This window comes from Nipponia nippon, unplaced genomic scaffold (assembly GCF_047370975.1).
Source record: "Nipponia nippon isolate SJK-2023a ecotype South Korea unplaced genomic scaffold, ASM4737097v1 scaffold_19, whole genome shotgun sequence".
Taxonomy (NCBI): Eukaryota; Metazoa; Chordata; class Aves; order Pelecaniformes; family Threskiornithidae; genus Nipponia; species Nipponia nippon.
The window spans coordinates 2321710-2349597 of NW_028262335.1; the positions used below are offsets into that span (position 1 = coordinate 2321710).

General features: G+C 43.7%; 1 protein-coding gene across 2 annotated transcripts in view; it reads right to left on the minus strand.

The window, feature by feature from the left end:
* Positions 1–3337: 3337 nt before the first annotated feature.
* CAPZB (capping actin protein of muscle Z-line subunit beta) overlaps positions 3338–27888 on the minus strand; it is a 64169-nt gene continuing 39618 nt past the window's right edge. The window contains exons 6-11 of one of the 2 annotated variants that reach the window (XM_087755638.1): positions 16979–17120; positions 16339–16455; positions 8187–8252; positions 6855–6931; positions 5493–5605; positions 3338–3587 (exon numbers count right to left, since the gene is read on the minus strand). In XM_087755638.1, coding sequence (XP_087611764.1) covers positions 5503–5605; positions 6855–6931; positions 8187–8252; positions 16339–16455; positions 16979–17120 — 505 coding nt within the window. In that variant the 3' untranslated portion in view covers positions 3338–3587; positions 5493–5502. The remainder of the gene's footprint in view (positions 3588–5492; positions 5606–6854; positions 6932–8186; positions 8253–16338; positions 16456–16978; positions 17121–27888) is intronic. The other variant, XM_087755639.1, reaches the window with a different exon arrangement.

Consider the following 27888-nt stretch of genomic DNA (forward strand, 5'->3'; position numbering starts at 1 on the left):
TTATCCCCAACTTGATGAATTAATCCCTGACACTGATGAATTTATCCCCCTCTCAGGGCCCTGCACGCCAGCACGGTGGCTCCTTGACCGCAGAAGGAGAAGCGGTTGGGGAAGAGCCGCATCCCCGGCAGGAGAGAAGCCTTGGGGCGGGCAGGGGGAGCGGCGGCGCAGCCGGGAGATGGCCGCCTCAGCCCGGCGCCGTGGGCTCCCTCCTGCGCCGAGCTGTTCCTGCTGGGGAGGAGCGGCTCAGTCTCCCTGGGCGAGCAAGAGGAAAATCACCCAAAGCTTGTAGGCCCTTCGAGAAAAGCTGCCACAACTTGTCCTTTTAAAAACAAGAACTTCCCTTTCCGCGCAGTCCCTATCAGCTCTTGGTTTTGCTCCCCTTTTCCGGCTCCTTGCCCGATGCCCAGCACCCTGCCCCGTGCCCCTTTTGGCTTCAGCTGTACTCTCACTGATTTACGGATCCTCAGCCGGCCCCGGGGAAGCCGCCCTCCTCCCTGCTCCGTCCTGGCCCCGGGGAAGCCAAGCCACAGCTCCGTGATTACACCGCCCAGCCTCGAGCCTAGGTGAAACGGGAGTCAGACTACCCGATCAGATTAATTAAAATTAGCAGATTAATTAAAACACAAGCTGTGCCAGTATTTGGTGCTGACCCATTTGTTTTTGGAATGAAAAAAATGTTTTTCAGACTAAGCCCCTCGAACAAAAGGCGCGTGGGTTTTTCACTCCGTTAACCGAGAACCCTTCCCCTCCCGGCCCACAGGCGCTGGGGGCTCGCCTCTTCCCCGGCCTGGAGCCAGCAGGATTCCCCCTGCTCTCTTTCCCTGGGAACTGCAGAGGAATAATTCATAGCCAGTGCTAGTACAAGCCCCGAGCAGATTCCTAGCAAGAGAGAAAGCACCGCTTCGTTAGACCTCAATTCGTTACAGATAAAGACCCCGGGGCTGGGTTGTATTAAAGGAGTGGTTTTTAACCCGGGCTCGCGTTTGCTAGCTCAGCCTGGAGCGCACGGTTGGTTTACTGAGAGCTGGCTTTACCAAGCTGACCTAGGCGGGGGCTGGGATGGGATTTGGCACATCTACCGTGCGGAAAGGAAGGTGCGTGACGCTGGCTCATTGCCACGTACCAGCTAGCCGAGAGCTTTTCTTAAAAGCCAGAAAAACCACCTCTAATGTAAGGAGGTAAATCTCTCTCTCTCTATGTATCTATGTGCCAGCAGCCATCGAGGTGGTGGCGGAGGATGGGAATTTGTGTCGCAAAGAGGCTGTCGCTGAGGTTATCGTCCCTCTGAGACCGAACGCGGCCCTGTCCCCAAAAAAGCCTGCGATTTAAGATTTTGCAGAGGCAAGCGTTAAACCAGAAAAGGCAGGGACCAGAAACAACCGGTCCCAGAGTGGGAATGGGACTGGGCGGCCGGCGGGGGCCACAGCTGCGCCTGTCCCGCGGCTCCCACCCGCACGGCTGCTCCGCGGAAAGGGTCCGTCCCGCGCACCGGCACTCGTATACCCCGAGCCTATACATTAAATTTATCTGAGATGAGACGCTTCCATTTTTGGCTCATGTGCGCAGACGCGGCTTTGGAGAAGGAAAACAAACCCCGCCGAAAACTTGAGCAGGCGACAATTGGAAACAGGCGAGGGGAACGGCCATCTCCCGCTCCCGGGCTCGCACGCTATTCCCCAGCTTCAAGAGTTTGTGCAAACCGATCTCCAGCTTCACCAAAGGTCCTTCCTCAGGCAGAACCAACAGGAAAATCCCGAGGCGTTCCCCCTGGGATCCCAGCGTTGAGGCAAGCCCGTGCGCGCCCTTCCCCAGCCCGCGTCCCGTCCGAGCCGCGCTACGGACCGCAGGCCCCTGGGGAAATACTCCGGCCCGGGACTGTAATCACCTGCAGATGTCTGGATGTGAAATAGGTCACGTTAGAAAAGCAAAATTAGAGCACATTAATCACTATTAATGCCAAGAGTCTCAATTTGCATAGGTTACCCGAAGGCTAATTCCAAGGGCCGCGTGCGGGAGGAGCCGCGCAGGTATTTGCTTTCTCAGGTTCACCAGGATTAAGAGTTTGTTGTAAGCAGAGTAGGCAGCGGACCCGAAGCGGTGCGCGGTCCCTCTGACCACCGCGGGGCTAAGGCGGGGAAAGCGTGGCCGAGGTTCACAGATCGCACAGGGACCAAGCAGAGAAGGAGCTTTTGGGCGAGCATCGATGGCTGGAACCATCCACCGCAAACCGCCACGTGAACCGAAACACCGCTCCTCTGCCCACCGCAGCGTTTCAACACACAGGTTGCCCCCAGACTCTTTTTAACGCGCCCAGTAAAGCTGGACTAACCCTTCTCCTCTAAATACCTCTGCTCCACGTCTGCTGGATGCCTGAAGCACCAACCCCAGCGGGATGCCAGCATCCCAGGGCCAGCACCGTGGGAGTACAGCAGCTCCGTAACGCTCCACGGGTGGAGAGCAGCCATACAGCGCACCCTCGTTAAAACAAACAAATTTCAGCTGATCTGGATGCAAGAGAAAAAAAAAAAGGCAAAAAAAAGCTTTTTTGTTTTCTGTGGCCGTATAATCCAGCGGGGGCCTGGATTACCGGCGTTCTCGGGTGCGCGTCCGCCTACCTGCGGCCAGAGCGACTGCGTCCGTTACCAGACGAAGGAAAGCTTTTACGGCACAAACCCCAAGCAAGGCTGCAGGAAGGAAAGAGAAATAAGGAGGACACCAACCGCACACACTGCTTCCTGGGATTTTTTTTTTTATTTTTATGTTTTAGTCTTTTTTTTTCTTTTCTTTTTTTTTTTTTTTTTTTTTAGTATGGAGGCTCAAGTATCAGATGTAGATTCAATTTAAGCATTACAAAAAACAAAATCAAAACAAAAACCCCTTTTGCATTCCATAAAAATTGACAGAAAAGCGCCTTGGAACCAGGCTATAGAAGAGCAGAACGTTCAGCAGGTCTCCTAATCAACGTCTCCTTGCAAATCTGGTTTAGTCAGTATAGTACAACACCGAGGAACACCCTCTCTTCCCTCCCTCCCGCCAGCCAGCCCCTGTGCCCAGCCCCCAAACATACGTGGAATAGATTTTTTTTTTTTTTTCCAGTTCTTCCTCTTTCACACACCACAGTATTTAATAAATTTTTGTTTTACATTTTTTACACCAATGTAACAAAAGGCAGGAGGGGGTGGGAAGGAAAAGACAAACAATGATCTGTGTTTATGCATATAAATGGGGGAGGGTGGAAGAGGGGGGGAAAAAAAAAATTACATGGACTTCTACAGAAACGTAGCCTAAGGTCTCAATAGTAAAATGTGGTGCAAAGTAGGCCTCAGAGACTGAAAAAGTTTGTACAGCTTTATTCATGGGGAGAAGATGGCGTTGCATGGACAGTATTGAATGCAAATCGTGACGTGACGTAACAGAAAAGGGCAAGGGGGGGATGAGATTTCTAAGAAAGGAATCTAACGAGTGCATGGCATGTCTTGTTAGCATGAAGAGTACTTTAACTTTGCTGCTTTCTCTTCAAAGCCTCCACCAGGTCGTTTTTAAGAGCTTCTTGTTTTGATTTGTCTGCAAAAGTCTGCACAGACCTGTGGGGAAGAAGGAAACCCAAGTCAGAGGCGATGCGTTTGAGAGCAGGCGTTTGTAACAGTTCTTCTGGCATGTGAGTCAATAGGAAGGAGAAGCACCTCAACCCAGGCTTAAGAGGAAACAAAACTCAGCTCGCCTGTTTTAATACAGAAAGCAGAAGGCAAAAGTGAACACTTCAGTGAGTATATCAAAGGAAAATTCACTCTAGCGAGGACGGCACCAAAAGACACGCTTCCCCAGAAGCTCCGCTCAGCCTCCAGTTGCTGGAGGGAGATTCCCAATTTTTTACGTTACAGGTTGGAAAAAACCCAGTCTCCCACCAGCGAAGGGTGTTAGCGCTCTTGCTCTCCAAATGACTGTGACGGGAAGGCAGAGAAAGTCCAGCCTCTACCCAGCAACGTGAGGAGGGACGGGCTGGGGGAGCTCCTGAACCTTTTTGCAGACTGTTCACCCAGGGTCGAGCAGCCGCGTCAAAACCTCCCTCCAGCGTATTCACCAGTGGGAAAAGCGGCCAGAGTTTCTGTTCTCGAATTTGCTTTTCCAGTTTGTACCTTACCTAGAGTAACTAGCGAATAAAAGCAGCCAAAGAAGAACAGAGATACTGTCAGCGAGACTACTGCAGGGGGTCCCTTTTGCTAAAAGTTTGGTTATAGAGAAAAAGCTTTGCTTTTCGGTTCTCATCTTGTCTCGCTGCCCTCTAAGACAGCTGCGGAGGAACCTCCATTTCCAATGGTACAGTAAGAGATTTCCAATTTTTAAAAAAGTCCTCTTCAATATGATCGTTGATAGACTACTACTACTAGACTTTTCAGGAGCTGCTAACACAGAAGTGCTTAGGATCCAGTTTGGTAGGATTCCTCCCCCCATAAACCGTATTTCACACCCTTTTCAGTACTTAAAGCTACCTCCTTTTGCCTGGATGCTGTCTCCTGTAAACACGACTGCTCTTTGTGTCAGTTATTTTCCTAATGTTTTTATAACAGTATTTCCACTCTCTTGTCTCTGGAGACTTCCGCTGCTTTAATAAAAAGATATACATTTTATATTTGCATTTGTCACAGGCTAAAGAAGTGGTTCTCAGCCATTATCAACAAACAGTGCATTTTCCCCTTCGTCAGCTTAACGTGTTTTAAGACAACATCTGTAACTCGTTAGGAATTGGAGTGGAAGGTTAAACTGGCTGGGGGTTAGTCACTGCCGTGCGTCCTAGACATTCAGAGCTCCAGAGCAAAGGAGAGCGTACCAACAAACCCCTTCAGAGGCTGTGCAGAGCACAAGCAAGTGGAGGCTACAAGTGTTTCAGCAGAGCTTGAGCGGGACTGGATTTCGAGCTCCAAGGAAATTCAAGATGCACCAGGCAAACAGGGGATGTGCACGTGGGGTGAGCTCACATTTACTCAGAAGTCATAGGAAGTACCAGTCATATTTATTTTTTTCAAAACTGCGAGACTTCCAGGATTTCACTCCTTTCTGCAGGGAGGACGCTATGATTACAGGGAGTTTCTTCATTGAAGTGGTGTACCACAGCTGTAAAAAACTGATGGTGCACAAGGGACAGAGTCCCGGGGCTTCTGGATCGAATCAGTCCAAGCCACCACCACTTTGGGTACGTGACCACGTGCTCCTTTCTTGCTCCCAAGCTAGAGTGCAAAGTGGTAAGGCCCGCCACGTTTCAGAGCGTGATACTGCAAACAGGGGGAAGAGGTGGAGTAACATTTAAAATAAAAATCAGAGCATTTAGTTGGCCATCTTAAGAAATAACCCTTGGGTGAAACACGGCTCCAATGTCGTTTATCAGTCTGCGGGAGTTAGGGGTTAGTTCTGGCCTCAGTTATCATGCAGAGGTCTTGGCTGGGTGAGTCCTGGTTTAGTGCTGGTTGTCACACCTGACAGGCAGGGGGTACCTGGATTGGTTTAGTTATCAGGCTGGATGTAGATCTGGCGCTGGGTCAACACTTGAGAAAGCTCCCTCTGCAACTGCTTATACTTTTGGTTGTCGGGGATAGCATCAATAGATCTACAGAGAGCAGTTTAGAAACGAGGGAAGTAAACAGGGAAAAGAACAGTCAGAAGAACTCAGTAACACAGAGCTGGTATTCTGGAAACACCAGGAGCACTCTCAGGAAGATAAATACATAGGTTAGAAGAAACAGGGAAAAGGCCAGAGGAAAAGCCAAAGCCAGATGCTCTGTATGTTACCAGTTCTGAGCAGATCGTCTCACCGCTGCACAAAGTACCATGACTCAAACTGAGCGATGGGGAGACACAGGAAATAGATTCAATTACAAAAGCTTAAGGCAATGTTCACAGGGAAAAAGACTGTATTACATATTTCCTTTTAATGTTAATAAATGCTTCCTGGCTAAACCCCTGCACACCACAAATGAAAATAGAGGCCTGTTATGAAAGCTGGGGTTTGGAAAAAAAACCCAGAACAGCTGCTTTCTCAGATACTGCCGACTCCCTCTGCCCATGCTGTTCAGAAGGCAACACAAATATTTAATTAGCACCGTTATTCTATCTGCTTTCACATTTCAGTATGTGAGAGAACAGCAGTATGCTTATTTGCGCCGGTTTTTTATTCTACATTACCACACCGTGCTAGGAGATCTATCTGCAGTTTAAAATGAAATGATTTGGCATCACAGTCCTGTACTTTCCTCTGCGAGCATGAGAACTTCCAGCTTGGGATTTCTACGCAGAATTCCTGACCAGAAATGAGCAGGGGTTGAAAAGTACAGTACAGTTTCCCCACAGAAAGGCACAGGGGGTTTATTCACTTAATCTGTTCTAGTACACTATATTTCGACCAGCGGTGTTGAGAGAAAGACAGAGTTTAAAACAAAGTCTAAATACCACAAACCGTGAATGTCATGACTTAATTCTGGGACCAACTGACTGTTTTTAAGAATAGTAGAAAGAGAAGTCAGAATTTAAGTACAACTTTCAGGATTGTCAAGAATAGAAGTCCTAATTAAAAATAATTCTGAAATACAAGTGTTGCTAATTGGGCTATTTTCTTCCTGGTGAGGGAACAAGAGATTAAAACATTGCTTCAAATTTCTATAGTTACAAGGTAGACGTGTTCCCTCAACTCCACACAACAAATAATGTTTCCAAAGCACAGGGAGGTGAACAATTAGGGACATGAAAAGACTTTGTGTAGGAAAGGGGGGTTCCAGCAAACAAAAGCAGATCAGTGCTCGGCTGGGGACGGTACCACAGGCGCTGCAGGGGAACGCAGGGAAGCAAAGGGAGCCCCTTACCTCAGCCCATTAACGATGTCCTTTGTTTTTCCAAAATAAATCTCATTCAGTGTACTTCTGATTTTGTTTTCCATGTCCTAGGAAAAAAGTAAGAAACCAGATCTTTAGCCGCGCCCGCCGTTTTCAGGAATGGTGCACTTACACTCTTCTGCGCATCTTATGTGTTTGTCCTGATGTACAGCACTTACCTGCCACAGCACCGTTCAACCCGGCGTACTCCTACTGTTTAAATTCTCACAGAAGACAAGATGACCCTCTCTCTCTGCTCGTATCAAAGAAACAAAGGCTTCGCTCTATTCCTCTCCTCTCCTCCCAATGAATTTCTCTAGGCTATGAGATGTTTCTCTGGACCACAAGAGGGCAGTTTCTGTCCAGCTATCAGTTTTTCTGCATTCAGTTGCAGAAAAGGAAAACGCATTTCACCCCAACCTTACTCTGTCATTTCCTGGCAGGGAACAGACTGTAAGTGGCAAGTCAGTCATTCAGCATAACCAACAGGTCCATAGTTTTGTGCTTATGGGTTACTTTCAATTTTTCAGCTGGCAACTCGTTCGTTAAAACTGCATGGCAAACAGTTTTAAGAAAGATCTTGTAAATAAGCAGCAGTTAGTCATTAGATTGCTTTCGCTGAAGCCAAAAGCTTAGAAAAGGGATCAAAAAAGAAGTACCTGCCTTCTTTTCATTCCCCAGTTCCTTTAAAAAATGCATTATAGTCTATTTTAGTTGAGAATTTCCTCCTCTCTTGCCGAAGTGGCTATGAAGATCAAGAAAATCAAGAACACCTTCATACCAGACAGTGCAATGAAACAACAAGCTAGTGTTGCACCAAAGCCCTTCTGAGTGGCTAAAGCAATCACATCCTTCACTGAGCATACATGACTGACAGTTGCCATAAAATCAAAAACAATTCCAGTGGATTTAATAAGCACTTGATACACACTGAACTTTCAGTTAAAGGGACAGTTCTATATAACACAACCTGAGCTCAAATAATTCTGCCCAAAAGTAACTATAGCGGCATGGGGGTAGGAAATTGTTAACTAATTCTGAGGAAAGGACCACTTATTCTACAGGAAGGTTATTGCTGTAATGAGCAGGAGACAAAGGGCAGAGCGGCGTTTTTGTATCTACAAACTGTTGGAAGACGATAGGAGGAGTACTGGGCCATCAAACGCCGAGCAACATTAGCACGATTAGACTTGACACAATATGAATAAGTAACTTGTTCGTAAAGACAACAGCAAGTGTACAACAAAATCCTTAGACACGGGACCAAATACGTGCAAGAGAACCTGCAGCAGGCTCAAGCTGTGGTGGCTTCACAGCACTTACCTCTACCAAGCGTCCGATATTGGCTATGTGTGGAGAGGAGTCGCTCACAGTCTCATCTTTCTCCATCTAGAAAGGAAAGACACAGCTCCATTGGTAACACGGAAATTTGGTGGCAGACGCATGACAGCTTTCCTTATGAAGAGAAGGGATGGAAGAAGCGGGTCTCAAAATCCTAGAGTAACTATTCTTTTCAATGTGCAAACAGACTAGCAACTTACTGAGAAATTCCCAGAACTAGACAAAGGCTCACATGTTGATAGCAGAAACGTATGCAATAAAAACCACGAATCAAAATAAAACCCTGCTGTAGATCCCTGGTGCAGACAGGCACTACAAGATTGTCATTCCCTACCTACTAAGGGGCTGCAGATCTACGGTAGCGAGCATGTAACACGACAAGAAGCGCAGTAGCACAGCATGTGGATATGAAAACAAGGTTGTTGTTGATGAGATGCACACAAGGATGGTGCTGTCAGTTTAACAGCTGTGAACTATCCCTGCAAAACCAGCTGTTTCTTTTAATCTTCATCTCAAACAGCTACTTCCGACCACACGTGGGGCACATTCTCCATTTTCAGGATCTCCTGGCAAAAGACACCTTAGGAATTATTTACCTTCCAGTAGAGGGAAGGTGCAGAGAATACAAAAACCACAACTACCTGCAAGACTGCTGATGATTTCAACTACTGCAATAATATGGAAAGAGAAATTTGACAGTTTCTAGTTCTTTTTAGACCAAAAAGCTGAACCAACATTTACCTAAGTATTAGGAGGAAGGAAGTACAAAGCGGTAAATATGGGGGAAAGGAGGAGGCTGCCTTTTGCAGTAGAAATTCAGAGTTGGATCAGCTTAAGTGTATGACGATACCATGTTCTTAGTGTGGTTTCTGAACAGGAGACAGGTACCTGAACCGGGTGAGATTTTTTCATCACTAAGATCAAAAACTGGGAGCTGGTACTGCAGAATGCAATACTTGCTTTATTTCATCTGACTTTGCCCCCTATGATGTTCATCCAGAGGCCACAGCTGACCATCCATGATCTGCGCTAGGGAAAAGACCATCTTCCCCAGATCTTGAGATGAAAATTCTGGCTAAACACGGACAAGCTGTTGAACAACGAACATCAGTCCCAGGAACCTCAACTGATACAAGATGTGCTGAGATGGGATGAAAACAAAACCGGGAGAAAAATGTAGTGGGAAGAACAGTCTTCAAAGGCTTTTACTAATCCCACTGAATTCTCTTATCCATCTGTTCATATCCCGCCCTCAGGGTAGAGTTTAAAAATCTGGGCCAGCTACAGGTTTCTTCTAATAAGCCAAGTCTCTAACAGGCTTGGGGAAGCGTGTAATTTAGTTGGAACCCTGAAGGCAAAAGATAACCTAGAAGAGGGGGAGAAAAAGAACAAGGACATTTAATTTTTCCTTTAGATTGCAGTCAGATTGTTTACATGTAATGGAGACATGCTGCCTGGAGAACGGATCCAGTTGCAGCAGAGGGACAATATAAATCTGAACTACCCAAACACACATATACACGTTACGGTTGAGGTTGGGAACTATCAGCAAATTGACCAAATCTGGGGCAGCCGGGGAGTTGGCAGTGGGTCATTTACTTCCACAGGCTCCCCACTGCGTCTCCTCCACACCTGGACGGGCCGAGCTCATTGGTAAGAGGCAGAATCTGAAAATAGAATTATTTTTTTGCAAAACGTATATTATTACATCTCCATAAAAACTGCTGCCAGAAGGAAAACATTTTTATATGCTATAGAAGCCCAGATGTTACGAGAGGCTGTTTTAATGGAGTTCAGAGTCAGTAAGCAGCCATGTTATACAAACAGCAGAGTTGTTGGGATTTTTAAAGGTTCCTTCCGGTGGCTGTTACTGCATGGACCTAAGCAGAAAGCCTATAGCTGCTTAAAGAAAGGGGTTAATTTGCTTTGAGGGGAAATTCCATTCTGTAAGTTGATGTTAACAAGCAGCTCATCTTCCCACTGTCACTCCCCATCTGCTGTCGAGCCCAGCCAAAAACCTAACGCTCCAGAATGAGCCAAGTCCAATCTACATGGCTGAGTCGCTCCTCTCCCGTTCGAGAGGTACACTGCTTGGCTTCCTTGCCTCACTTCCCCAGCCATCTGCTGCAAGTCTGACTCAGAGGAAAACTCACTCTTCTGGGTATATTAAGCTCTCGGTGGCTGGCTGGTCACTTCGGACGTTTCCTGCATGGAATATAGCAGCTGTTTGGGCTTTCTGTAAATGTTATTTGGAGGAAGAGTTAACACGAAGAGAGAAATTTAAGTTGGATAAACACTTCAGTTCAACATGAAAGCATCTAAAAATACTAGAAAGATAAGAAGGAAACTCGTCCACCATTTTGCTCCAAAGAACTGACGACAACACCCGCAGCTGCTCTGGCCACAGCGCGATGTGAAAATCTCTTTAATGAAACACAAACAGACCAATGCGAGCCAAAGGCTCCCAAGCCACAGGCAGTGGGCATGCTGAAGTCTCCAGGTGGAAAACATGTGGAATTATTTGGATATCAGTGAGGCAAAATTTGGCCTCTTTCTCCAATGCTTATTTCAAACTGTAACTAGATAAATGAAGGTTGTGAGCTCTACGGAGCTCGCAGCTTCGCAGAAATCAGCCGAGAACTTACCTCATCCTTTCACGGCCTTCACGTGTATTTACTCTAACCAGTGTAACCAAAGATATCCCATATCCTTTACCAAATTGTATGTTCAAAACCATGAGCAAATCTGGGGATGCTACATCAGCTCAATATGCCACCAGTCCATACGTGCTCAACTCTTCTACTCTCTTTTTCTAAACCAGCTATAACTGAACCACTGTGAAATCCACATGTTTGTGGGACGCAGAAATAATTTCCCAGACAATTACTGTTCAGTACATCTCTGCTATCCTCTGCACCCCAAAATACTACTCGTTTAGTAATTAAAGAGACAGTGCCTCCAGGAAACTGGACACTGCTGAGGGGGAGCTCAAGGATCGCGACAGCTACAACTTGAAGATCCCTCCGGTGGCAAAACACTCCCCAACGCCCCGCTTAACGCTACAACATCTGGAAGTCGGTGGGATAGGCCGCTACATGAAAGCTCGACTTGATGAAAATATATGACTCTCCTGATTGCAGAGCACAAGCCTCGGAGGATTTACCTATTATGATAAATGGCAGAATGTCTCTGCTGGTGTTTTATTGAGCAGTAATATACCACAGGGCCCATCTTCCCTAACGCAGGGAGAGCTCAGTTTGCAACAGATCAGCCTTCGTGCAGCTCTGCAAAATGTTCCACCTTCGCTTAGAGAGTGTTTCAAGTATGAAAATCAACGCACATCTGTGCTGCTTTAATCTGAAATCCCAGGCTCCGCTTCCCCTACAACTTTATATCCTCCCCTTCCCACACCTCTGTATGTAAATAAACTATAGGTTTTGAGCCAACTTCTTTCTCAGCAAACTTGCACTTCCTCACAATGTTCATCCTGGCTTAGGAAACACACACAGGTTCTTTGTGCGCAACGCTATCCCAGAAAGGCACCTGTTAGTCTTGCTTTTAAGGAGGGGGCTCCAGAAATCTGTTCAGCAAAGTGCAGTTTTGACTATTTGCCAGAAAACGGGAAGGCTACATCTACTTTGCATAAAACGAAACAGGATCATACAGCTGCTCTTACCTTAAATAAAAGTGCAGCCTAATGAAACCTCAAAATTCAGCCAAAGCAATACAGTGCCGTGGCAAACGACACAAGTAATTCCAATGTACACAAAGGGGACGGGACCTTAACGTCTGTCAGAGAGAAAATCATCTGCCAAGCATCTGGCTTGAATCAGGAGGGGGTGGGAGTTACCTGCAGTCACTGGAGAACGTGCAAGGTAATTGAAAAGCTGCTGGCATTTTTCATTTCCCTGCAAGCATTGCTCCTTTTGTTTTAAATTGAAGGTAACACGTCCTGTCCTTTCCGCTCAGACGTACAGCACTTCAACCTGCGGCCCCTCGTCAAGGCAGACGGCATATAACACGCCAATCACTCCTTCCCTATCCAAATTCCAGCCCCAGTCCTTGTATCGACTGAAGCCTGCCAGGGTCGGACGTGAGCTGGGAGTTACTTCCTCCATCCCGGCCTGCGGTGCTTCAACTCCAAGCTCTCTTGAGTTGCATCCAGGCTCGTCTCCAGAACAGACTGCCTGGAAGAGCACCCTTGTTTAGCAAATTATAAAAATAGAAGTTCTCTATCTGACATTGCATGCCTTTTGGGGGAGGACCATAGCAAGGAAAAAAAAGAAAAAAAAAAAAAATCAGCCTTCTCTTTCCAGTTCCACCAAAAAATTCGTCTATAATGTCCTTTGGAGTCAAAGCAGAGATGGCCACATACACAGTGTTTATGTATATGTATATTTATGTATAACAGCAACATGTATTGCTAAAGATTAGAACAAAATCTTCACTAGGCAAAAAGACAAGTGTACTTCCATACAAAAGGACTGCTTCAACAAGGATCTAACAAAGCGTCCGATGCAAAGATGTCACTTTAAGTTTTAATTCTCCCTAAGTTTTCAGACCAAAATTATGATCTATGGACCCTACATGCACAGACCTGGCTAAGAATTTCTCTCATCCTCTCAAGATAAAAGTTTATACATGCACATATATAAATCAATTATGCATATACATAAATTATGTAAAGAAATATATATCACTATACGTCTGTGTTTGTGTTGTATACTTGTGTGTGTATATACACACATATTTCTCTATTGGATCAGGACAGAATCTGAAATCCTACGTTTTAAACAAAACCAAAATCCAAAACTCCATTCAGAACACATCGCATGCCATTTTATTTGCATTAGTCTATACTCCAACTCTTAAAAGGAAACTTCCATAATTGAACTGATAAAGAAAAGCCTGAAGTTCTCATTTTGAAAACCACCAGGTGAAGTAAATTAAAGCTACACAAAGGAGATTTTCTGCTTCCCAAAACAGGCCGAGTCCTCCGTCTACCATGTCTCTCCCTCTCTTTCCTTATTCTGTCCACTTACAAATGTAAAACACCTGTACAGTTACTTTCCGCTTATAAACAGAGACAACTGCTATTGTAGCACATGAAAAACTGCACTGGGAAAACCACTGAAAAGTAGTAGTTCAATGAATTGGAAGAGATACGTCACTTCTCAGTGTATGACATTAAAGTAGAGACAGGACAGGGACGTGACCTCTAAGTAAGATCTACCCAGAACGTAACATCACCTGACCCCAAGCCAGGTGTGAGAATACCCAAATACACGGTGCCTTGGAGAGAGAGAGAAAAGAATTATTCTTAGAAATTCAGTGCAACCTTTAAGAATAACCTAAGCGGGAGCCTTGTAGTAACAAAGAGTCTGAGGACATTCAAGAAATGCAAAGACAAGTTTTTCCAAATAGCCTTGACAAAGGCAACAAAAACCCCCATGTTTGTGTCTGATGCGGGGCAACAATATTTCACCAGTAGGAAATGACAGCAGAGAACAGCTATTTCTAGACTCTTACTTCCAGATCCAGGTTCAGCTCTACCACGCTACCACGTTGTCCATTCACAGAAGAACAAACAGGATTGCTTGATTACTTGCACTGAGTGTAATCTGCAGGCATCAGAAGGGGAATTACTGAGCAAGTGTTTCCATATGAAGTTGCAAACGCTCCCCACAGCATTTTGATGCGAGACATGCCCAGCTCTTCCTCGCTGCCAAAGGTGGTGAATTAGGAGGCATTACATTAGCTGTTCCTTTGCGCCTGCTCCTGGCCACCAAGTTAATCATTCCAGTCATCACTCGAAAAATACCTGATTTGCAGCTACGAGGCGAAACCGGTTTCAAAGTAATGGCTCTCAACAGACTTCCCTTTCAAAGCATTGAAAGGTTCTCTTTGCCATCAGTTTATAAGCCAGGATATTACAAAGCTTGTGAACACTTCAAAAGCTTCCACTGAAACACAAGGACATCTGCTATTCACATTTTAGGATCAAAGGTGGTTCAAGTAGCTTAAATGTAGAGTTGACCAAAACCATGTACAATTTACTGTGGACAAAATTATTTCAAAATTATGGGTAGAACATCAGGTTGCTGATATCATCAAGGTAAAACTGTAACGTACCCTTCGAGAGATAACTAAAATCTACTTTCGGTGCCTAAGTTTGCTGCAGACCGTGCAAAAAGCCTACCAAAAAGTAAAAATAAAACCTGCTGTCCTTAGGTGATGTGGCAAACTGGATTTACAGCAAAGTAAAAGCCTTGCGACGCAGGAGTTTAGTCCAGCTACAGCTAAATAAATGGCTCAGGACAAACAGCTCCTCACATAGCATACCTCAAGGCAGCATGAAGATTTTCGTTTTCTGCCATGGATTCTGACGAAGCCTGTCCCATTAAGCCTACCATGGCATCTGCAAACAGAAAATCTCCGGCCCAAAGCTAGATTCTGAAACTCAAGTTTCCATTGTTTGTGCAGAGGCAGTGCATCGTTACCCCAGTGGCTTTTTTATGGTTACTTACATTGGAAGCAGGCCCCTGCTTTAATGCATCACATATGAATTAAATGATCTGCTGTTAAAATGATGACAGAAGCATGAATCTCCCCACTAAAGCTTAGAGAGTGAAAGTCAAACTAAACAAGGCCCAGCAGTTCAGGCCAAGGTGTACTGAGGACACCCATTCTCAACAGGCTCTTGTTTTCCTTGGCGCAGCTCTCACGCACCATAAGGCCACGGCCAGAGTCAAGCCCTTGGCCTCCACTTCACAGCTATGATTTAAAGTACTAGGAAGGCCTGTGATTAAATATTTGTCCGGGTCACCATAACTCGGGTGTAATTACTGAAAACATTTTAAAAGAGTACGCAATGCTCAAAACTGTCGCCAGATGCCTTTCCCCCCCTGCTTTTCCATCAGCTTCTTCTGTAAATCAACAACGTGGAAAGAAAAATCACCTAGGTCTAGGGCAAGCTTCTGTGACTGCAATACTAAAACAATTTCAGTTCCTCTCTGCAATCACAGATCCTTCTTTCCTTCGCCTGGCTCAAACCTGTACAAAAACATGAACCATTTAACAGAGTCTGCATTGTCCTTTGTATCGAAAGCAACAGTCTGCCCTGGGAAGTCTCATAAAGGAGTTTTAGCTACTGCCAATCTCTCTAGTCACTCATGACCATACAATATGCCTCCTGTCTTCCAGAGTTTATTACTCTGCTCGAGTCACTGGTTTCCACAGTCTAGATCTTAAGCAACCGCAATTCAGCAGCAGCATGAAGCAGGGAGACGGCGACCTACGGCAGGTGGCTGGGGCAGGAGCACCCTCACCCAGAGAGGTCAAGTCCAGCAGATTCTGCCTGTCAGAGCCCAAGACAGCAGCGCTGCCCGAGCAGTCATCAGTCTGGCACCTTCCTTGCAAAAACCGGCTCTCTCAAGAGGAAGCCCAAGTAATTAACACTGGCACAAAACCCCCAAATGTTTATAACTTTTTTTTTTTTTTAAAAAGAGATTTTTTTTTTTTAAATCAAGCATCCTGGTACTGCAGGAGGAAAATACTAAAGAAGGATACTAAAAGATAAATACTAAAGAAGGATACTAAAAGATAAATACTAAAGAAGGATACTAAAAGATAACTGACATCTTTAAGAACAGAAGAATCCTATAATTAATGCAAAATACAGGTTCGTTCACGGTGGCCTAGCTGGCTTTTAAAAGAAACACTTAACAAAAGAGGTCATCTTGTATTTTTATAATCCTATTGGAATCTTCCAGTAAGAAAGTGGGCAAATGTTACAGATAAAAATATTTGTCTGGGTGACACACATGGAAGTATAAAAATTTAGGAATACCAAAAGAAAAACTCAGACTTATAAGCAAGTCTAAACTCCTACTGAATGTTTTATATTTTTAATTGAAAGCTATACTGCCGTCAAACAAAGTTCAAGGGGTTTCCTGGTAATTACACACTTAGGCATTAACTGTTTCACTGGGCTGCATGCGCAGCAGGAGAATAGATGTTTATACAACACCTCACAAAATCAACTTTTTGTTCCTGACTGGGGCTACTGGGTATATAAATAAGGAAAGGCACGCCTTGGGTCTGCAGCCTGCGCTATGCCAATATACAGACATACCTGTCTGGTAAGGCTCCCTCCAAGGTTCATGGTACCAGAACCGGTTTTATTAGTCTGCAGCCACAGCATCACTGTGGAGGTCAGCTTGTAATGAGCAGTACGACCACTGGATTTCTCCTAGAAGTGGAAGGAGAACAAAAAGCATAGAGACAAAAAGGTTAAAATCCTTTCAGAAACTAAACGGCGGCTGGCCCCAAAGACCCGTGAGCAACAGGACAGATATGTATAACTCCACTCACATAGCACAGACCGCTTCTTAAAAACAACCCTAAGTGTGCACATTCCCCTCATTTTCCAAAGCAAATCTAGTCAGAGCAATTTAACCTCCTATTACCTTGTTTTTATTACCTAATTAGTGATATTTATCTGTAGACCTTTATGTTAAAAAAAAAAAAATCTCAGGATCACATACACAGAAAGTAACATACTTTCAATTCTTCTGGGATTCTTTTTGATTACAGCCCTGACTTATCTCTATCCAAATTGCTTCAGGGAATTTTCAAAAATTAACAGGGGAAAGAAGTTTACAGCCCCTAACACAATATTGCATTGTTCAGTGGAACACCTGTGCTCGTTAATTGTCTGGAATTAACTGGGTTTTGTTTTCACTTAAGAATATCAGCTGCCCCAGAGGCTGTACCTGAACCTCCACCACGTGGATGGAATCCCAGCATCCCTTAATCTTCTTTGATCCATCTCCAGCTTTCTTAATGAGGATCACCCCAGCAAAACCATGATCCAGATCCCAGAGGTAGACAGAGGAGACTCCACCTTCAAAATACCTGCAGGACGCAATCCAATAGGCATGTTAAAAGTAAGCAGGATCCAAGGCAGAATTAGATATCAATAATAATCTTAAATAAGCAGAATCTCTATATCCTAGTAAAGATTTTTTTTTTCTTTTAAGATGGCACGCTCTCACCAGTTATATACCTAGAAACATAGCAGTTTAAATCATTTTATAATACAGAGACTTTAATTACAAGAAACTGTACATTTCTCTAAAGGAGAATAAAAGTCTAGCGAGAAAAAGAGCCAGCTACAGATTTCTACAGTACTTGAGCAAACAAGTCCTCTGATTCCAATTAACTATAACAGCTGGTAAAAGCACAAGCTACAAAGTAGGCTGAGAGTAAGGCTTTATTTTACAGTTTGGTCTTTCCCCCCCCCCCCTCCTTTTCTCTCGCTATTGGGAAAGTCTGGAAGTTCTTTACAACAAAGTCCACTAATTAAGACAAAAGGGAGCAAGTACGTAGCTTTATGCTGCTGTCTCAAAAGTTCATGTGAAGCTGACTTATTGATTCCTCGCAAATAGGTTGAACTGAAACCAAGGTTCTTAGAAACGAAGGGATGCTGTCAAGGTTTACGTATTATTCCAGCTTCAGATACGGCATACAATAGAGAGCAGGCTAGATTACCTAACTCGTAGCTTTCTGGTAGCAAAAAGTACTCTCTCAGAAACCTAACAAAGCAATGACATCTGCAGAACCCAGCTCCTTCTTTGTAACACCAGGGCTAGGCTCCTCACGTGTCGGATGAAAGATGCACTTTAAAGTAACGGTAAACACCCCAACACTGTAGGAAGAAAGATGCACAAGAACCAATTTTGGCTTCTAGAAAACCGAAACTATAACCCACAGCATTTTACCAACTGTTTCCATTCTCAAGTTACCAAACAGCCATAAGGAGAACTGAGCAAAAGGGAATAGCCTTTCACGGCGCACAACTCTCAGATCTCAGCGATGAACTCATGCTGCAGAGAATCACCATCTCCTGCGAAGAACTAAGGAAAGGAGGAGAGGCAACTTCAGCTGAGCCGGAAGATCAATGACAAGACATTTTAGTAGTCAGGGATTTCTACCTCTCTTCTGAGCACCTACTGCCATTTTTCAAGTGCCTACATAAAGCAGACAAAACACCTGAGCATTCATTGTCTGGAAGAGAGCAAAAGCTCATCATCCAAAGACACAAGGAGCGGATATGATTGACAGTTCCCAGCAGCTAAACTGGGAGAGAGTCACGCAGATTAAACCGTTCTATATTCCTGCCTCTTACTGTCATGAGCAAGACGATCACATAGATCTGCAAGTGACCGCATGTTTCTCCTCTCCTGCAAGAAAGGAAAGCATCACTCATCGCCAACATGAAAAACTTGTTGAACCCTCCCATCTTCACGCTCCCCTCCTTTCTAAACACAAGCCTGACAGTTGTTAATGGGATTTAAGATTTGATTTACTGTGCACTTTGGGCTTCATGTATTAGCTTGAAGTACTGGAGATTCAAGAACACTATCCCATCCTTTTCTACAAGTCAGGAGAAAAGATATTGGGAAGTTAGTACAAATAACACAGGCAACTTCCAACATTTTCTCTGCACTTACAGATCAGTCCAGTATGTCGTTTCAAGAAGGCAGAGTCACCAAAAGCCCCAATTCTTTTTAATTGCATGTATCTGAGTCTGTATCAAAAACAATGCTGAGCCCAGGAGGGGTATATGACTTCATATTAACTCACCACATCATTTTATTTTTAATGGGTGACTACTCCTACTTATCATCGAGCTTAGCCTGGACATTTAAGTAACCAACACTCACAGCACTGTCCTATGACATTTGTCAAGCCACAGATAATACACCATTACAAAAGGAAAGCCCTTTGCTCCGCAGGCACGCTAAAGCCAGACTTCCAGCAGGCAATTTAAACCTAACAAACCAACAAACACCCTTTTTATATCCCCTGGGGAATTCACAAATGGATTTTGGTTAATGCAGTTAATGGGAATTTCAGTCCCGCAGCGAACCTCGGTTCCAATCTAAATGACCCTTTCTTTGACAAAAGGGCAGCGTGAATCAAAGGCCAGAGAGCAGAAGCTATTGTCCATTTCCAGACTAAGTTTCCTTAAAAAAAAAAAAATAATAAAAAAAATCATTTATAGAATAAGTGAATTCACTCAAAACGAACTGGCAGCCACTGAGAATATTACAGTGTGTACAGACAGTTTCCCCATTACCCACTTTATGAGCTTGCTATGAGCATGAAACATTAATTAAGAGAGGGACCGAAACAAGGTTTTTGGAAATTTATTCTTACCTACTGTACTTTGATCCTAATGACATGAAACAGGAAAAAAATAATTTTTATGTGGTTCACCTTTATGAGATTTTACATAAAGGCTTTTGTGGGTATTTTAAGAATGTGCTAAAATGTTGTCTGAAACCACATAAAACCATCTGAAGAACCTCCCGCCAGAACTAACAGTGCACACATGGAAACGCTTTAACTTGCCTTTGTATATTTAATGAATCAAATATAGTATTAATATTGTTTTAAATACCAACATGCTATTTCAATAAAGTTGCTTTGCCATAGCCAGATCCAGTATCTTGAGACTCAAACAACAATGCCAGCGACTGAACCATTATGAATCCAAGGCACGCCGGGATATGCATTAGCCAAAGCCTCCTCTTTGCTTCAGCAATATATAATCACTTCAAAAATTCACTCCTCCTTCATGGGGAGAAAATATATAGCGTTGATCGCTACATTAGATTTCGCCTTTCCTCACACAGCAACTAAAATGCACTAAAGTGGGATTTCTGAAGACTATCTAAACCCAGGAAAGTCATGTTTGGAGAGGGGAACGTTCCTTGAAACCTGTTTTCTTCAAGAAAAATAAAGAAGTGCTACAGGTTAATTGGCTGCTACATAATAGAAAACGGGATGACAGACTGATTGGTAGGAATTTAAATCTACATTCATAAACTCGGATTTGCTGCAAGAAGGCTGGACTACCTCCAAGAAACCCCTTCACCACAGATTAAAAAGCAGCACTTATTAAAATCGAAGCAGGAGAGGTAACCAGCTTGGAAAAGGCTCCTGGAAGGCGTAAGCTGGTATCTTCTCTGTTAAAGAAATAGATGGGCAAACCAGAGCACAGGCTCATCAAAGTTACATGCAGTAGTTGCAGCAAAACACTTTGAAAGCACTACATAGCTCCTGAATTTTCTTTGATCGGCTGTTCTGGATAACCCTGCTCGTGGTACGTTATCCTCCTGCACAAGAGCAGTTGGAAAAGGCAATCTGCCTTCTTTAGGAGCTCGAGTCCTCTCCCAAAGCATCCAAGACCCAGCACAAAGCAATCAGCAGATGCTGTTGAGATGTACAAGAGGTCTGACATAGGAGGAGGACTCCAATTTGTATTGGGGTACCTCTGAAACATCCCTAAAGGATAAACCATTTTCAAAGGACAGCAATTCAATGCAAAGCAAATCGCTCCTCTTCTGCTGAAGGACACGGCTCTCTCCAGGATGTACTCTGGGTTTACCTACAGGCAAAAGTTTGTTATAAAACAATGAAAAAACATGGTCTTACGGTGGTCATGTCCCTTTATTAACAACCAAAACACTGCCAAATGATATTCCTGTCCTCTCTGAGGACAGCCAGTCATCTTCCATCTCTGGTAACATTGCTTTTTATACATTTGCCCAGGAAGGTGATTAAAAGGCAGAAGGCCCAACGTAATCATTCATTCTCTTTACAAAATTCAGAATAGCATTTCACTCAAAATCAATTCTAGTTTTCATGTCATGATCAAACACTTAAGCTTATATCCGCTACTCATCGACCACAGAACTCCTGGAAAAAGCTGTTCTATACAAAAAATGTCACACTTAAGACTGACCTACTTTACGAATGCAAGAATAAAAGAAAATATTTAAGCTAAGAGTGATCCAAAGCTTTATGAAGTGTTTGAAGTTTAAGCGGGTGGAGACACAGGATGGAAATTTGTTTAAGGAACTCAAGCTGTATCCATGAAATAGAGAGACTGTGGCCAGAACAAAGCCGTAACTTCAAGAGAGATGTGATAGGGGAGGAAATCCCCCAGCTTCCAACATAGACCTCAAGAAAGGAGGACAGATTAATCACTTTGTTCTACCACTAAAGGACAGACCAGAAAAGGGACTGTAACTTTCCTGATAGCATTCTACTTCTCACAAGCCTTGCAGATGAATGCTGGACCCTATCCTGAGAAAATGAGTTTCCACCACACAGCAATAAAAACAAGCTACGACTTTCAATTGCACTTCAGAACCAAATCACTCATCCATAAAAACACTTGTGCATTTTCCAGTAAGTAACTGAGAGCCAGAGAGGCTGGGTGGGTTTTTGTTTCTGGCTTATGGCTCTTGCAGCACTAAGCCACAAACCCCTGATGCCAAAGTACCAATACCTGGAACCTCAGGCTGGCTATGCAAACCTTCAGAAGAGTTGCAGAGTGTTTCAAACTGGCTCATTTAAGGCAGCAAAATATATTTTCTTTTTTTCCCCCCCTAAAGGTTGCATAGCTATTTCTTCCAGCCATGTAAGTTCAGCATAGAAAGGGAAATGTCTCCATCCACTTAGAACAACAGACTTCCAAGAAACCTGTCATTTAAAAAACCTACCCCAAAGGAAAATATTAAGCATTCAGCTACAAATGTTTTTACAAGAGTGACAATGACTAAAGTCACAATCTGAGAAGCTAGTGTCTGACAGCAACCCAAAAACATTACCTAAAAGACAAGGTGAGGGAGCAGACATTTCAACTATTATTAAAACAGATGACTGTAATGGCAAGTGACTTGGCACAATTTTCACCGAGCCCTTCCCCTGTGCCTGCACCCTGTCATTTCAAACCAGCCCACAAATAGCAACAGAAATAGGAAGGAAGTGGCAAGTTTCAGCAACCCACCCTCCGTCAAGCCCCAAACATTGCCACGGTGTTCATTCAAATCACCTGCCATCTCGTAGCTCAAGCGAGGGGAAAAAAGGTCCTCAGGACAACATCGAGAGATCAGAGCTGTCACTAAATAATTTCCTAGCCTGTGTCCTCCACCCAGCTTTCAGGCTCACGAGCCTGTTCTTTAATAAAAAGGACAGGTCAGTACCAGGAGCTAACCAGGACGTAACACTTCTCCTACTGGCGCGAGTGCAGATGATTTACAATTCCTCTCTCCCTCCTTCTCTGGTCCCAGGAGTGCAACTGTAGAATACTTTCAGAATGTTACCTAAATACTTAAAATGAAGAAGGTTAAATGTTGTTTGTGTATTTAGACCAGCTGTTTTTCACCACAGTTTATGAACACAGCCCAGAGTATGCTTGTGGACTCTGTACAGGTATTTTACAGAAATTCTTTCCAGCATACACAGGTGCAAAAATCCCTCGAGCAAACATACCAATCTAGTTAGGTATGTGTAACTTCAATGCCAGTTGTACTTAAAAGCACACATCTGGACCACGGTGGGATGACTCAAACTGTGAAGCAGAGCTGTGAAGTGCAAGAACTCTGCAAGGAAGGAAAACAGTATCCAAACAATGGGATCCCGAAGGCTAAAAAGCTCCCAGAACCTCCCATTTTGTGCTTTCTAGTACCTTTCATTATTTAAAATACCCGTGTAGGGCTCACATTTTCCTTACCATCCAATTGCTCTTGGCAGATGGAAACTAATGACCAAATCCCTTTTGAGAAGTCACCTGGAAACAGTTCCATTAGCCACCTAATAAGCAAGACAATGGGTCACTTTGTACCATGTCCAAAGGCATAACCGGTTCATTAACCACCAGGAAGCACCCACTGCTTACAAATCTTTCACCCGTACCCATCCGTTCGACCAGCATGCTCTGCAGAGACAGCCCACTGCTTCATCCACCGACGGTCTGACACATTTTAGACTCTGCCAGCTATAATTCAAGTATGGGTAGGAGGGGAAAAGACAGCAGCAGAAGTCGTCTATGTCATGTCTTCAGTTTGCCAAAGTCTGTGCAGACTACAGATTTCATGTGACACACTTCTTTCTTCAAATAGGTATATATCAGATACGCTACAAGATGGCTTTTATTTGCTAAGTTACTCTGTCTTCAATTTTCCATCATTAAAACACTGTTTGTTTATGAGAGCATGAGGCAAATTTCTGTAAGGGCAAGTACAGCCATGTATTGTTAGAGATAATCAGTTCAAAAAGTCCAGATCATAATAAACTGAGATTTTAAAATTGAGTCTCACTCCATTTATGAAAGCCTGTAAGTAATTTCTTACTAGGGATTTAAAACCTTCAGAGAACGGTGTTTGAGCATACTGCTGCATCATCAGTGCTGACCTCCTAACACAAGCTTTCCCTCTCCAGTGTTCAGATTTTATGTAATCACAGAGAACCGTGGGAACCCAAGGGAAAAACTCCTCCTCCGCTGAACATCTCAGATTCAGAAGATAAGAATGTAGTCTGTACGGAGCTGCTCCAAAATGAAGCACTCAAAGAAAGAAAAAAAAAAAATCAGATGAAAAGCAACTAATTTAGTTTTCACAGCATGACATATGCTTAATTTTTTCCTCTCTTCTTATAATTTTGCTCTAATCTGTGTAATATATATCAACAACTTCAATACTGATTCTCTTTTGAGTTTTGAGCTGTTCATGGGAAGGGACCCCAACACTGCCCTGTTTACTCTTACGTCTAAACAATTTCCTTGGGAAAACATCATGGTTTTAATTTTAAAAGCACACGAACATTAAAGCGGCGAGCATCTTGGCAGTTTAGGTCCGTCTTATGAGACTTCATCTTGTACTTATCAGTCTAACCCGGAGGCAAGAATCTCATAGATGACATAATCCTGATGTCACACCCTATTGTGCAAAACCCTAGCCAGCAGGGAGATGGAAAGTCAGGTTTCCTTAGTGCTAGGATGCATAACAAATGCATCTGGATTCAATCTGCAGGGCCCTTGCTGTGAAAACCACAGTAACTATCATGCCCAAGAGAAAGCCATCACAAAGGGCTAGTAACCATTAATGAGGAACAGTGAGCTAATGGCAATAAAGTCACTTCAAAGCTTTCCATGGGTTTTTAGTTTAGGCAAACTAGGTTTACATCTAAACACAGACAGAACACTTATATAAAGAGCTCACAGCTGCCTAATCACTTGGTGAGTTGAAAGTTGCACTGCAGGCTGCAGGAATCGAAGCTCAGCGACGGCTCCCCCGTGCACACCTACGGGCACGAGCACGGGCAGGCTGTGCTGAAACCAAAAACGCTAATTACACCCCTTACATCTGGTGCTCTCCTTCTATTTACTTGGTGGAATCGGTGCTGTTCCGTGCACAAACTAAATCAAATTTGGTCAAACAGATAAATACAGCAATTGCTACAAACCTTGCGAGAAGCGCAACGTATTTTCAAAACTGGAGAGGAATGAACTCCACTCAGAGTACCTCATGGTCTGTCAGACCAGGTAAAGAGACATATCAGACCAGGTAAAGGGATACACAAAGGCAGGGAAGGAGAAGTTAGATGACAAACTACAGCAGCACTCCGAAAGAGTTAAAGTCCAAGGGCAGCATTAACAGAGGTTTGCCATTTTTTCACACCAAGACAAGCAGACAAAGGCTAATATCAGAGGTGGTTCGAGCACACAATCCAAAACAAACTAAGAAAAAAGGTAAAAACAGCTCAAAAGGGGAAAGCTATCCAGTAGCTCACAGGACATTCGAACGTACTTGGTGGTTGAGAAGATGGCACAGAGTTCAGTGGCGAAGAGCCACAGAGTCAAGCCAAAATGAGACACCCTTGAAGCAAATTGAGGCTGTTCAGTGAGATTAAACACACTGCTAAGAACAAGAGTCAGCCCCGAGCACTCTAAAATTCAAAGGGTAAGCTCGTCTGTCACGGGGAGCTCACTACTGTACCTGACCAGCAGTTCAGTCCCTTCAAGCTCTCTGGCAAAAGGCTCCTGAATCTACAAATTCCTGAAGGCACATGCACACAGGAAATTACTGTGGCCTTTCCTCCTCCAGCTGGAAAGAGAAAGGTGATGGATGTTCAGTTTAGGCAGTATCTATGCCGCAAAGAGCACAGCAAATGCTTGGTTGGCAGGGGTGCCATCCTCAGCACTGCTAAAACCATCAAAAATTTGAGTGACTAACTCCATTTCCGACAGGATTCCAATCCAAAATTCAATAACAAGAGGATTACACACAATGAAGACATTTTAGAGGTCAATCCTCTCCCAGACCTCCTTCCGCTCCTACCAAATTCCTTGTCCGGAGCTCTAATAAAACAAATTGAAAATGGATCAACATCAAAACACAGATAGAAGCAGAAGTTCAAAAGGCTTCATGGCTTACTCTGTTGAGGGAACTCAAAACCTTAATCAATAAAAACATTTTTCAGGAGCAGCATGATTAAGAGGAGCATTTTATCTTTTTTTTTTTTTTTTTTTTTTTAAAGCTGTTAAAAATCAAAAGTATCAACAACTCTAACTTAACCCAAGAAACAAAGAGGTAAGGGATAGCTTTCTAAATGTATGTCAGCTTACTAAACCAGTCCAAAGTTGCCAGAACTCATCCTGTTTGTAGAAATATTCAGATCTGCAGCATCCTTTCCCAGGGAGGTCTATTTAATCACTTCAGAAACTATTTCTTCCAGACAACAAAGAGCGATTAGATTACTTAATTAAAGCACTGATTATCTCCAATCCAAAGCAACAGAACACGGAATCTAAAATAGACAGATTTATCCAGATGCCCTGGTCCTCATTATGCTTTGATTTCAATCAATCGCGCGCACACGTCAAGCAAAGGGCAATAAATTACAACCATGTGTTTGAAGAAATTATCTTCACGATATTGGAAGTGGAGAGCCAAGGCTCTAACTGAATGGTGTAAGATATTAGACTTCCATCTGGGAATAATAACCTACTGAACAAAAACAGACCAGGGCATTAGCTTCAGGCAGTGTCTGAGTTAAACCTGGCAGCAGGAGATCAAAATTAAACCGTTGTTTTTTGGGAAAGTGACATGCATTTTGCTGAAATAGATAACCAAGAAATATGCTTGTTGTTTAACACATAGTAGAGAGGGAATTAAAACCTAGTATAATTCCTCTTTAACCCAAAGAGACATGAACGTGCCTCCAGAAATAAAAGGTGGGCAACTCCAGAGATACTTAAAGGTAGCCTGCATTAAAACAGACGCTTACAGGGAACAACTCAGCACTGGTTAAGAGGCACTGAAGATTCAGCAGAGTTGTTCTTCTCAAGCTTTCATGATTCGAAAAAACTCCATGCAATATTACAAGACTTCTCTGAACCTATTTTTCACACTACAGTTACTCAGCGTGCTGGCCAATAAGCTTTTGGGGACAAAACTCAAATTTAAGACTAGTCACCAGCAAGCAAATCTGTATGGATTTTTTCACACAAATTGTTAACAAATGCATAACAGGCTGTTTCCCTCAAAACACCCACGCTAGCAGGTGCCAACCCCTTGGGAAACGGCAAATACATGCCGATGACTCACTAAATGTAGGTGGATACTTACCACACCTGATTAAAACAGAAATCTAAAAAGGAATGGTATGTGGGCCAAATGGGACTGACACAAGGGAAAACTGAAACTATCTGAAGTCTTGGGAGACGCCTGAGATGAACTCTCTCAGATATTATCACTTACTGTGTGTAAAGGTAAAATGGGAGATAATCCAGAAGAAGCTTGGACTGTATGCTGAGAGCAGAGTGGGAATAGCACGTATTCTCGAAAGTACTTATTTTTCTATAGAAAGAAAACATCTTCCCCTTACGCTCCCCGCTGGAACGACCAGTATAAGACGCCTTTTAAAGCTGGGGAGTGAAGCGAGCACCATGCAGAGCAACATCTCAGAGACAAGTGCTTCCAAGGTATTAAGATACACAGCATCTTTCTAGGACAGGCAGTTCCTGCTGGCTAGATGACTGCAGGCAAAAGATCCAGCAGTTTAGCCCAGCAAGGCTGGAAACAAAGCCACAAACTGCTTTGAAAAACCTAGCAGAAACCCTCATTATAGGAATAAAATGTCTAACAGCCCAGGAAATTCAAGCACACTGGAGCCTGGTGTTCTCTGTGAATGACTGCTTACATAAGATTATTTTTGTATTAACTGTTACCTCTCTGCCATAAAACATAGCATAGCTGTGGTTAGAGGTGTAGTTCAAAAGCATTTGCTACCCTGTAGAGAGAGGGACAGAAGAGGCTCTTAAGGGACTGCTGTATGAGAACCTGATGAGTCAGATCAGAGGCTTCTCTCTCAGCATCATTTTCATCCTCTTCATCTGCAATGCAAGCAGAAAGTCTAACAGTGCAACAGCCACTGTACTTAAACTCACATTTTTAAAGAAAGAATTTGTCATGTGAAGTATCGATTAGATTTGCGCCACCTATGAACGGTCCGTTTGGACAGACAGCCCCATCAGAGAGAGAAGAGGCAATGAAAGTCTCTGCAGGTCAATTCAAAAAAACGTTTTTCGCACGCTGCCTACAAAATGAACACGGTTACTGGAAGGTGGACCCATTAGAAATCTTCCCATACAACAGAAACCATAATTTCCACAAAAGATACAATGCTGAAGACTGCCAGCACACTACTTAGTTTTTTTTGATTAATACATCAACTCTTTCAAATGAGCCTGAAATATTTCATAATGCTGGAAAATCTCTGTTGTCACTGGCTCTGGAACTTGAAACAACACTGATAACTTTCTCTT